The sequence below is a fragment of the Odocoileus virginianus genome, chromosome 22 (assembly GCF_023699985.2).
Source record: "Odocoileus virginianus isolate 20LAN1187 ecotype Illinois chromosome 22, Ovbor_1.2, whole genome shotgun sequence".
NCBI classification, from domain to species: Eukaryota; Metazoa; Chordata; class Mammalia; order Artiodactyla; family Cervidae; genus Odocoileus; species Odocoileus virginianus.
In genome coordinates, this window is record NC_069695.1 from 23520996 (window position 1) to 23533918 (window position 12923).

The following is a 12923-nucleotide window of genomic DNA, read 5'->3' on the forward strand; positions in this document are numbered from 1 at the left end:
CACCACCGGTCCGCCGCGACCGCGGGGAGCCGCCCCTCCTTTGCCCCAGACTGGGGCGGGGCGTCTACTGCTCCCGACTCCAGGCTGCGCGCACGCGCACTCTCACAGGGCCGGGGGGGAGACGCTTAGGGCTGGGTTTTCTTCTCCTTCCTTACCCCCCTAGTTGCGTGACTTTCTCAAAGCCGTACACCGCAGTGTTACTGAGGGTCCCTTTCCTAATCCCTCAAAGGACGTGCTGCTCTGGCCTTGGGTGCGCCAGTACCCGGATGTGGAGCCGCTCTCGCCCGGCGGGGACTCTGTGGCGGGGCGGAGCGCGGCGGCGTGCGCGGGGGCAGAGAGAAGGGGGCCCTTGGGCCCGGGCACTCGCCGGACGCCGGGAGGTACCATCACCGCCCACGGGGGAGGAGGCGGCGCCGGCGCTCGGGCGTCCACCCCGGGGCGAGGGCCCGGGGGAGAAGATAGGCCGGCAGTTAAGCTTGGTCCCCGCCGCCCGCGCCGTCTCCCCCGGGCGAGCCTCCCCCGGTCCCCTCCGCTCCCCGCGCTCCCGGTCGGGGGAGAGCGTGGTTTCCTGGCGGCCGTCGCTGTAGCCCGGCCGGGGAGCCCGGAGGAAGCGGGGGAGTCCCCGCCCACGGCCCCCTCCCCTCTGCCCGCCCGCCGCTGCCGCCGCCGCCGCCGCCTCAGCCTCCGAGCCGCTGCAGTCCGGCCTCCAGTCCGAGAGGGGGGCGCGGCGGCGGCGGCGACGGCTGGGGAGCGGCTGCGGGCTCGGTGGGGACCGCGCCGCCGCCCCCGTGAGTTATTCCCACGTCCCCCGGGGCTCGCTGCCGCCCCCGCCGGCGCCGAGAGTCCGGCCCGGGCCCAACTCCCTTACGGGCCCCCCGGCGGCGGCGGCGGCGGAGCCCGCGGCTCGGGCCCCGATGAGTAACTCCAGGAATAACCGGGTGATGGTGGAAGGGGTCGGGGCCCGCGTAGTGCGCGGCCCGGACTGGAAGTGGGGAAAGCAGGACGGCGGCGAGGGCCATGTGGGCACGGTCCGGAGCTTCGAGAGCCCCGAGGAGGTGGTGGTGGTGTGGGACAACGGCACGGCCGCCAACTACCGCTGTTCCGGGGCCTACGACTTGCGCATCCTGGACAGCGCGCCCACGGGTAAGGGCGGCCCCCGGGGCTCGGGGCCTGCGCGTGGGGCGGGGGCGATGCGGGGTGGGCCGGGGGGCGTCGGGCGGCCTGGGCGAAGCCCCACGGTCCAACGCCTCCCCCGCCGCGCCCGGCCGGAGGGAGCGGCTAGGGAAAGAGCCAGAGGGAATTTTAGGTTCCTTTAGGTTTGTAAACACAAACTTACCGGAGAAAAGACCCTTCCCTCCCTTCCCTCCGCCCAGTCCCCAAGGGAAACGATGGCTACACCAGTACAAGGATGCTTTCAAGCCTGGAAGGCACTAAGCGCCGGGAAGACAACAGACCCCTCCCCTCCTCCTCCAGGGAAGGGATCTGGAGAGGCCTGTCCAATAAAGCCATTGAAATTAATCAGCCGCCGAGTGATAAGCGTCTGAAGGGAGGCTTGCTTTGCCATATGGTGTTTCGTTGGCCGGTAACAATTGCCGTGGGGCCATTGGTACCTTGGTTTTGTTGCGATCCCCTTTCTTCCTCCTCTGACATGCAGAAAGACGTGGAGTTCAGTAGCTGAATGCCACTTTGTACCCTGTGGACTGCTTTTTCATCTTAATTGTTTCATTGTGTATCTTTATAGCAATAGAAGGAACAACAGTCTCAATATTGAACCCTTTCTTTGTGTTAAATAGGCATAGGGGTCACCAGGTATCTTTTAACATCTCAGTTCATCTGTAAGGTTAAGGCAGGGACTTATCCATTAACAAGGCTCTGAGTCATTGTCCTCGATTCACCAAGTTTCAGGGAACTGTTGGTTACTGATTCTAGAATTTTTCTATAATGTGATCACCTGAAAGCTTGCTCTCAGAATAATTTAATCGAATTCATTTTCACGTAGATTTATCCTTGGGACCCTGTACAGTAGGAAATAGTTTCAGATTTCATATTTGATAGTTTCCAGCCTGCTTTAGCTATTTCTAAAGTTTTATGATTGAGTTTTGCAAAACCTAACAGATCCTGAAATGGGTACGTAGTTATTGTTAGCAGCCAGTAGAAAGGAAATTAACACAAAGGCAATTCAGTTATTGAATAGATAATGCCTAGAATTGTGTTTCTTAGCTGGTGGTTTAAATATTGCAGAAGATTTATGTGCAGGGCCAAAAGAAAAGATTTCCCTGTACAGAAAGGGACCACCAGTGTGTTCTTACAGAATACTCATTGCAAGCATATGTAAATATCAATGTATTGTAAATCTGCAACCCTTTTAAAACAGTGTTAAGAAACTACTGTTTTATTCTCTTCCTTACTTCTGCTTCTTAACTTAATAGTACCTATTATTGATTGTTATACTATGCTATGCTAAGTCGATTCAGTCTTGTCCCACTCTTTGCAACCCTATGGACTGTATAGCCTGCCATGCTCCTGTGTCCTTGGGATTCTCCAGGCAAGAATACTGGAGCGGCTTGTCATGCTTTTCTCCAGGGGATCTTCCCCATCCAGGGATCGAACTTGGATCCCTTATGTCTCCTGCGTTGGCAAGCAGGTTCTTTCCCACTCTCGCCACCTGGGAAGCCCAAATATAGATAGGTCTACCTTATTTCACAGCTGCATAATATTCCAGTGATTGTATGCAGTACTTTATTTAACCAGTGCTGTGTTGATGGACATTTGTATTGTTCCAGGTCTTACTTACAATGATGTTCTGAATAAGTCCTTGAACATGTATATGCAGGTGTACTGAGCACTTGGGAAGTGGAATTGCCACATTAAAGGATACATATATGTAACATTTTGGTAGATGTTGACTAAATGCCCTGCAGAGACATTTTTACCAATTTGCCCTCCTAACAACACTGTATGGGGCATATTCTTGTTTCTGGACACTCTTAATTAAAATTTTATCCTGCTAGGGCAAGCTAAATTTTGACCACAACTCAACAATTTGAAGGCATCTTGGGATCCGTAATGATAGGTTTATGGGGAATTTTAAATATCTCCCCAGGGTAAAGGTAAAGTGTATCAAATCCTGTACTGCAGCAGGTTTTGAAGGAATATTCCTGTTCCCTGTATGTTTTATAGTATGGAATATATCTGTCCTATAAATAGTTATGTAAAAACAGGTATTTTTCAGAGATTTAAAAATCTTAGTTTACAAGATAATTTTACACAATATTTAAGCTATTGGTATGTATCAATTCATCTTGTTCATTGGATGCTGTTAGCAAACATTTTTAAAACCCCTATAGAAAATTAATGTTAAGCAAATAAAGCAAGAAAGTAAAATTTCTTAGAGAAGAAAACGTCTGATATGTTAAAACGTAGAATAGTCCTGTTTACTGTTTGGGACAAGGTTTCTTAGTTTTGGCACTATTGCTGTTTGGAACTGATTAGATAATTCTTTACTGGGGGCTGCCCTGTGCACGCCTCTGCCCACTGGTTGTAGACATGATAACCCAGAATATTTCAGATAGTGCCAGGTGCCCCCTAGGGAGCAGGATTGCCCCCAGTTGATACTTATTAGTTTGAGGATATGTGCTTATGTGGTAAAAGTATACCAAAAAATAATAATAAATGCCAAACATTTCTTTCAGGTGTCATATGATAAGTTTGAATTTATGGCTAGGACAGTCAGGCTTTGAAAAGAGGAGCATTTAGTGTATATTTGAGTGATACAACTTCCGTCTTACATCCAGACATACTTGGTTAATTTATAGTGAGTAAGAGGATTGTGGAAATACGTATGTTACTGAATTCGTTGGGAGTTAATTTTGGGAAGTGTGTAATCAAGTAGGTATAGTCAACATTTTATCATTTGGGTACTGACTTTATAAGATTGGGGAGAAATGTGTTTTTACTCAGTGCTCATTTTTTGGTCACTTGACCTCAGTGTTGTATTGTTACCAGAGAAAGACTAGAGAAGATAATTGCGTTGCCTATTAAGGTTCTTTCTACCCTCTTGAGTATGGATAGTGAAAGTTAGAAGTATAGATGATTAGGTTTATTTAAAATCAGCTTCTGGTATTGTTGGTCCAGGCTGTGTTGAGCTGGTTCTTTGTCCTTTTCTTCCACCCCTAGCAAAGAGTGCTGCTTTGGTCACACGTGGACCAACTCCTCAGACATCATTGCTCAGTTGAAGGCCTAGAAGTGCTCACCCTGGCTAAAAAGTGAAGTCAATTAATAAGCCTCAGCATTTCCTTTCTGAGTCCCCTTATTTCTCTTCTGATCTGTTTCTAGAACTACAGGAGAAAAATGTTATCCAGGGAGAGAGCCTTGGGAAAAAACAGGACTTGTGTGAACAGTGTCTGGGGAGTAGGATGCCAGACCTGGAAAGGATGAGATATTGTGAGATGGTTTTTGCCAAAGGCATCTGAAAAAAAAGCTTGATTTTCCTAAACAGCTATCTATTTTGAAGACTTAGATAACATACCTTTTCCTTTTTTATCTTCATCTACTAAAGTGATGTTTTAAATGATGAAAGTCCATCTAGGTTTTTTTTTTTTCTTCATCTAGTTTTAATACTCCCTGTAGAAAGTGTGGAATTCAGCAAGAGTAGTTTAAAAGCTCCCAGGTGATGGAGATGATGCTGGCCCATGGACACACTTACCTGGTCTTAGTTGTGGCATGTGCTTAGTTGCTCAGTCGTATCTCACTCTTTGCGACTGTGTGGACTGTGGCCCACCAGGCTCCTCTGTCCATGGGATTCTCCAGGCAAGAATACTAGAGTGGGTTGCCATGCCCTCCTCCAGGGGATCTTCCCAACCCAGGGATCGATCCCAGGTCTCCTGCATGGCAGGCCGATTCTTCACTGTCTGAGCCTCCAGGGAAGCCCTAGTTGTGGCATGTGAACTCTTGAATTGCGGCATGTGGGGTCTAGTTCCCTGACCAGGGATTGAACCCGGGCTCCCTGCATTGGGAGCACAGAGTCTTAGCCACTGGATCACCAGGGAAGTACCCTGTAATGCTGTCTTAATATATGGTGGTGGTTTAGTTCCTGAGTTGTATCCAACTCTTGCAATGGACTGTGTAGCCTGCCAGGCTCCTGTGTCCATGAGATTTCCCTAGGCAAGAATATTGGAGTGGGTTGCCGTTTCCTTCTCCAGGATCAAACCCAGGCCTCTTGCATTATAGGCAGATTCTTTACCAACGGAGCCACCAACTACAGGCTTATCTCTGTGGTTAGATTAGATGTTTCTTTTAGGCTGTGTCTCTGGGTAGCCTCCCACAGATTTCCTTCTCCTCCTGTAACTGCTGGACAGTGTGATTGCAGTGTACACTATGCTCCTTTCTGCTGCCACAGCTATGCTGGTTGTGATTGGCTTTTGCATGAGATTATTAGTTGGAGGGGAAGGAGTGTGTGTGTGTTTGTTCCTTGTATCTCCATTTTCTAGCAAAACCATAGCTCTAGATGAGTATTTTCTGAATAAATAGCTCTTTTCAAAGAGCTTTGAACTCATTAGATGCGCAGTTGGATTCCTAACACAGAAAGAGAAACTCAGGCTTGGAGAGATGAAGAAACTTGTTCAGTCCTGAAGCTGGTGAATGGCAGATTAGAGGGATGAAAACTCAGTTAATTCATTGCTTTTCCCCATCATTCTCTCTTCTGTTCATAGTAGTTCAGAAATGATCATCGTTTGTACTACTTTTCCTGAGGGAAAGTTGACTAGAAAATTGAGATAAATTGTTCTAGTCTGTGATATGGTTGTTTGATTAACTTAGTGTAACACTATTGTTGGACATTAATGGTTTTTCTGTATGTGTATCCCACATGTAACATGTAATCCAGCCCTATGGGACCCTCCTTTAAGCCTCTTATGTTTAAATAATCCTGTTTTTTCATTGTTTTCCCATTTTTAGAAGTGGTGGATTGGTGTGGTTTCCTGTCTGCTGACTGGACCCTGATTAATGCAGTGTGTTTACCTAATTCAGTCTTATGTTTCTATTTCATTTACCAGTTAAGTAAACATTTTTATTGAAATTTAGCTGGTAGTTTTCCACCTTTTCTGATCCTGATCATTTCTTACAAATGAATTGGAAGGTGTTTCACTTTTATATTTTGAATAAATGAATTCAGAATCTACTGAATTTAAGATGAAATAAAAATGATTTTCTTTTATGGATGCAGATACTAGAGTTTACCGGTGACACATATTGTTTCAGCATTAAAGACCACATAATGAGGGAAGTATCTCCAGATGTCACTTTTCACCTTGCTTACTCTAGTTCCCTTTGGACTGCATTTATTTTCTTATTTCTTGTCAAGCATCACCTTTACCTGGAGGGACAGATTAAATGGTATAATTAAAAAGTATATGTGTCTTCTAGGGAGCATACTGTTCGCAACCACTTTTCATTCTAGAAAAGGTGTGCAATTTGGGAATACTTATTTTGTAGGAAAAAAAGAAACTTATTTTTGATTTTGACTTTTAAGCACTTTATCTCAAGAGAATCAACATGTGGTTTTATATCAGTAAGATGTATTCTGCAAGTCGCCTAACTATGTCTTAGTATGCCAGAAGTGAGCAACAGTGTTAGACTCTCAGCTGTCAAACTCCCACTCATCCTCACTACACCTTGTATTGTGTGTGTTATATGATTTTTTTTTTTTTTTAGTGACCCACTGAGGGTGCTAGTATCAGCTGAGTAATGTATAATTACTAACCTAGTTTCATTCTTTGATTTTCAGAAAAAAACAGTAAATATGAAAGTTTTAATGGAAGTCCATACCCTTTATTCAGAATGCTTAGGACTGAGTTTATAAACTTTTGGATTTTAGAGCTGTGATATGGTATTTGCCACAGAGTACATATCGCCCACTTCCAGGTCCAGAGCAGCACCTGTCATATCAGATACCCCAGTATTTCTGCAGAAAGCATATGAATAATTATACTAAGGGAAAAACATCTGCTTCACTGAATAATGCCGAAGCCTTTGACTGTGTGGATCATGACAAACTGTGGAAAATTCTTAGAGATGGGAATATCAGACCACCTTACCTGCCTCATGAGAAACCTGTATGTGGTTCAAGAAACAAGTTAGAACCAAACATGAAACAATGAATTGGTTCAAAACTGGGAAAGGAGTACATCAAGTCTGTATATTTTCACCCTGCTTATTTAACTTATATGCAAAGTACATCATGCAGAATGCTGGGCTGGATGAATCACAAGCTGGAAATCAGGATTGCTGGGAGAAATTTCAACAGCCTCAGATATGCAGATGATATGACTCAAATGGCAGAAAGTGAAGAACTAAAGAGCCTCTTGATGAGGTTGGAAGAGGAGAGTGAAAAAGTTGGCTTAAAACTCAGCATTCAGGAAACTAAGATCATGGCATCCGGTCCCATCACTACATGGCAAATAGAAGGGGGAAATGTGAAAACAGTGGCAGATTTTATTTTCTTGGGCTCCAAAATCACTGTGGATGGTGACTGCAGCCATGAGACTAAAAGATGCTCCTAGGAAGGAAAGCTATGACAAACCTAGACAGAGTATTGAAAAGCAAAGACATCACTTTGCTGACAAAGGTCTATATAGTCAAAGTTACTGGTTTTCCCTGAATATTCGTTGGAAGGACTGATGCTGAAGTTGAAGCTCCAGTACCTTGGTCACCTGATGTGAAGAGCCGACTCATTAGAAAAGACCCTGATATTGAGAAAGATTAAAGGCAGGAGGAGAAAGGGGACGACAGGGGATGAGATGGTTGGATGGCATCACTAATTCAATGAATGTGAATTTGAGCAAGCTCTGGAAGATGGTGAAGGACAGGGAAGCCTGGCATGCTGGAGTCCATGGGGTCACAAAGAGTCGGACACAACAAAGAGTGAGTGACCGAACAAAACAACAGCATAGCGTTTTGTTCATTCAGATCAGGATTTACCACTAAGTTTGCCGCTCATTTACAAAAAACTTGAGACTTTGGGATTTTGGAATAGATAAGAGATTGTGGGCTTATCCCTTCCATTTCTTTCCTTTTTTTTTTTTTTTTGTCTGTTTTCTATTTTATATTTATTCTTCTGTTTGAAAGCCCAAGGCAACTGAACAAAGGATGCTGTGTCCCACCTCATTAAGGGGTAGGAAAAAACTATCAGAAATGCTGAGATCGGAGCTGCCCTTTGAGAAGTCGGGCTGCACTGCCTCCTTCCTCCCGGGGAGAGCCCTGGGAAAATATTGTGCCTCATTTTGTTATAGTGAACTCACTAGACTAAGGCTGTGCTATGAAGGGGAACGAGTCTTTCTCTTAGTTGAAATATAGTTTATCATCTGTTTTCTCAGGAGGTGATTAAGACAACTTTTCTCATGGGGGCTACAACCAGTAACCTTTCTTAAAAAGTACTTTCAATTTTGCAAAAGTGTTATTCTAGATAATACACCCCATGTCTCTTATGTTTTTACTTTTTCTGTTGGCTCCAGTTTAGTGTCGAAAAAGATTAGAAAGGATTGTATGTATGTGCTCACGTGGTTTTTAAGTAAACTTCTTTGATCCTTAGAGAAATTTAACAGTAATTTCATTTTTTCCATATACTGTTAATAGCTTGTTTGCCTTCTCTCTCTCTTTCTCTCTGGCCCACTTTGCTCTCATTTGTCCTAGAGTTGACAGATAAAGAGGGAATGGGGTCTTCCAGCAGCAGTCCTTTGAGATGGAGGTGTACTCAGTGAGTCCTCACCCAAAAAGGATCACTAACTTACTGGGTTAAGTCAACCTAATTATCCCTAAGCTGCCTCGGGTTGTGTGTTTGCTCATATGTCTTGTTTTGTTTTAGCTGCACCATATGTGATTCCTTGTGCCATTTTCTTTTGTCTGCTGTTTTTCTTGATGACCCTGAGCTACGGCTTCCTCCTCAGCTCCGACACTAGTCAGCCTTCCTCTCTTTCCTCATCTTGCTGCCGATGTAGGCCTCAAAGAAGAAGTGGCAGAAGAGCACAAAGTAGCTGAGGTACATGAGTGAGGACCAGAAGACGTTCTGAAAGTGGGAGTGGCACTGCTCATGCTGCATCCACTGGAAGACCAGGTAGTTAATGACACAGCCTATCAGCATCTGAATGATCTGGGACAAGGTGATGAACATGGCGAACTTCCGGGAGACGCGGAAGCCCGCCGCTCGCAAGGCATAGTAAGAGTACATCACAGAGTGCACGCTAAAGTTCATCGTCATGAACCAACCACCGCCTGCAACCATGTCCTTGTAGGAGTACCAGGAATAGAGCAGCACAGTGATGTGGTGGTACCAGTGCAGGAAGATCAGCTTCTGCTTCCTCAGAATAAGAATATTGTATCTCCTAGTTTGGGTGCTTTGCTTAGCACAAATGCACAAGCCCAGAATTTGCTGACAGGTCCATTGTAAAAACCCTGGTCACAAATTGAATGCTTCAGGCCTTTGGTCATCACAGTGTACACCACTTAAGCACCAGTTCGAAGAGCACCGAATATACTGAAGACTGCAAGGGTCAGAGACCAGAGCACTAATGGCTTCCTCAGTTCAAACTTCGCCCGTTTGTTCATTAGGTGCCGACCACCAAAGACAAAGGCAGCATACAGAGCGGAAAACAGGAAAGATTTCTTCCAGTTTTCCTGCATCCACTGGATGGCTTCATTCTCGTTGAACTGCTTTTCGAATTCATATTCTTGTAGAGTCAACACTCTCATGTTCACTGGGGCTGATCTTCGGAGTCGCTACGTGTTCTCTACACAAAATAAAAGAATCTTATCCCTTCCATTTCAAAGCACCATTCTTCTGTATTTCCTGGGTCATGTACCTCACTTTGGAAACTACTGCACTGAGTCACCAGACAAGAGCTTATGCATGTTAAGTAAGTATCTGTAGGGAAATGGCTCTTTTAGAACATTCCTCATTCTCCTAAGCCCATTTCTCTGCTCATATACTTTCATATGTCCCCATGGCCAGTTTAGCTTGCCCCCCACCCCCTTTTAAACTGGGATGTTTGCATTACAACAAACCACCTCCTCAGACTGAGCTAGGAACACAGAAACAATTTGATCTTTTCCCCATAGATAGCTCTGTGTAAATAGGTTCTTATGAAATAGTCTTGTATCTGAGTTACAAGTTCATTTCTGAGGGAAAATGATCCTGAATTCTAAACAACTGACTTTTAAATGAACTTGTAGAACACAACAAAGATAAGGTGGGGTTTAAACTAATGGAGGAGATAATGGAACATAGCAGGTAGTCCAGTCACTTCTGGCTTGGAGTGACTTTGGGAGCATATTTACTTTTGTAGATGCTTGCTGTGGTTAGGATTAGTTTATAGTCTGTATGCATACTCATGATAAGAGTATATAGCTTTCTCCCAGGAGTGGGTTTATCGTCTTGATGATAATTTTGTCCCTAAAAATGCAAGAAATGGGGTGGAAACTTCTGATATTAAAAAAAAAAATCACTAAACTTTGGGAGTTATATAGGGCTAGTAGTAATAATAAATCGTGAAAGCATGAGATTGTAATGTTTTACATTATGGTGCCGTGCTTACCTCCCTTTCTCAGTCTCTCTTCATGGAGTAGTGGAAAATGCACTGGGTTAGTACGGAAGTTAAGGTGTTTGTTCATTCTCTATTTCCTCATGTGGACTTGTTAGCTAGAGGGACATTGACTGAACTCGAGTCATGTGTCGGAAACTATGCTAAGCTTTTTACATACTTTATCTCATTTAGTCTTCATAAAAGTGTTATTTGATAGCCTTCATTTTACTGATGAGAAAACAGGCTATGGGAAATGAATAAGTTTGCCCAAGATTTCATAAGTAATTGGTTGACGGTTGAGGTTCACATCCAGGCTTGTCAGTTTCCCCCCTCCCCCATACTTTATAACATTAATCTCTTTAAACTTTAATTCTTCACCTGTCAAATGAAGTTGGAGTAGGTCAAGGTACAGAGATTGTTTTGCTTCTAAAATGAAATAATGAAGTTTTATCTGTTAGGGAAAAAATGGATAAAGTTCTAATTTTTGTTTGATTTCATTAATTTTCTACTCTTGTGTAACAAGTGCTAAAAATAGCAAATATATTACTGAAATTGCTAGTTGTGTGCCTAGTTTGACACCTTGTTTCTTTTGTTTGAACTGTGTGAGGCATGATTGTTATGCAAGCTTTTAATAAAGTAGAGGAGAAAAAATAGATGAGAGAATAACTTGTCCAACAGAAAAGATGAGAGAATCGTGTAGATTTTGAGTGAGACACTTTCAAAGACATCTCCTTAACTCAAAATAAGAGTTGGTTGGAAGTTGATGGTGTTTCACTCTACTACACTATTGAAATTAACTAAGAAATAGATAATTTTTTCATTTTCTCAGGGGGCATTAGTGGTAAAGAACCTGCCTGCCAGTGTTGGAGACCTCAGTTACGAAAGTTCAGTTCCTGGATGGGGAAGATCCCCTGGAGAAGGGCTTGGCAAGCTACTCCGGTGTTCTTGCCTGGAGAATCCCATGGACCCAGGAGCCTGGTGGGAGGAGTCCATGGGGTTGCAGAGTCAGGCGCGACAGAAGTGACTTAGCATGCATGCAGACAATCTTTTCAGCTTTTAAAATGTATCTCTCTGAGATTTATTTGGTTATTAGAATGGGATTCAATAACTTTTATTTTGAGTAGAGTACGTTAAATGGGAAACATGATGCCCTAGATATGTAATTATTCTTCAGACAAAATCAGAGCTAAGTAAAGAAAAAACCCAGATAGAGTCAAGAGCATAAGAAGCCAAGCTTTGTAATCAGACTCACATGGTTTAAATTTGAGCCCACTCAATTTCTTCATCTATAAATAAGGATAATAATGCCTACCTTTTAATATTGTTGGGAAGGTTATGTGATATATGTGAAGCACCTAGCTTGGTGTACTGATTTAAGTGGTAGTTATTATTAATAATAATCTTATTTTCACTAATTTACTGTTTCTCAAGAGTAAGGAATGTGGAGTATACCAAGCAGCTGGCAGGTCACAAAGGCCTCACCCTCATTAGGAATTTTAATTACACTTCAGTCAATTTCTAAACAATACGTACTTTGATAGTTCAGGGAGGATAAGATATTCTAGTTGGTTAACCCTCTTTAATCTCTGTAAACTTTTTGTCACACTGATTTGGTGCTAAAATTGAGTGAATCCATAAATCAGAAATAGGAATTCCTGGTTAGTTGAATGACATCAGCAAATAGTTATGCCACAATAGGTATTTGTGTTTAAACACTGGTTGATGACTTGTAAATTACTTTTTACTGTTAGGTGAAATCTTTTAATTAGGGCAAAAAGGTAGTAGAGGGTTAACTAGGCACTGTACTAGTCTACTAGGAATGCTTATCTTTTATTTTAAAAGTTTATTATGTAGTATTTAAGGTATCCAGATACATAAGTGATTAATAAATACCTTTGCACCTATCTAAAAAATAAAGCATTTCTGATTGTTTGAAACACTGTGTACTTCTTCCCAATTTCATTCCCTTCCTCTCCTAAAGTAACCACTATGTAGAAATTCTGCTACCACTATGTAGAGATTAGTAGTTCCTATGGATTTCTTTACATTTATGCTATGTTGTATATATCTGTAAACAATCAACATTTTTGTATTCTTGTATAATTTTAAAATGGAGCATTATGAATGCATCCCTTCATTATGGATGAAGGGTTCATCCATGTCGAATTGTGTGGCTCTTAAAGATTCATTTTGGATACTCCATTATATACCTAATATATGTCTGCACTCTCTTGTTAATGAACATTTATATTATTTACTTTTGCTTCACATAATGAACTGTTCATAGTGAGAAACTTCTCTCTTTCAATCATCTTTTCTCTCTAGAAATTTAGCAGTTTACTTAAATCA

The 12923-nt window shown here is 43.1% G+C and overlaps 1 protein-coding gene and 1 pseudogene across 1 annotated transcript in view; one reads left to right on the forward strand and one right to left on the reverse strand.

Moving 5' to 3' along the window:
- Positions 1 to 816: 816 nt before the first annotated feature.
- The window catches only part of MIB1 (MIB E3 ubiquitin protein ligase 1), a 98080-nt gene continuing 85973 nt past the window's right edge, over positions 817 to 12923 (forward strand). Inside the window, exon 1 of the mRNA XM_020881743.2 lies at positions 817 to 1143. Coding sequence (XP_020737402.1) covers positions 915 to 1143 — 229 coding nt within the window. The 5' untranslated portion in view covers positions 817 to 914. The remainder of the gene's footprint in view (positions 1144 to 12923) is intronic.
- On the reverse strand, positions 8877 to 9797 carry LOC110130025 (very long chain fatty acid elongase 6 pseudogene; annotated as a pseudogene).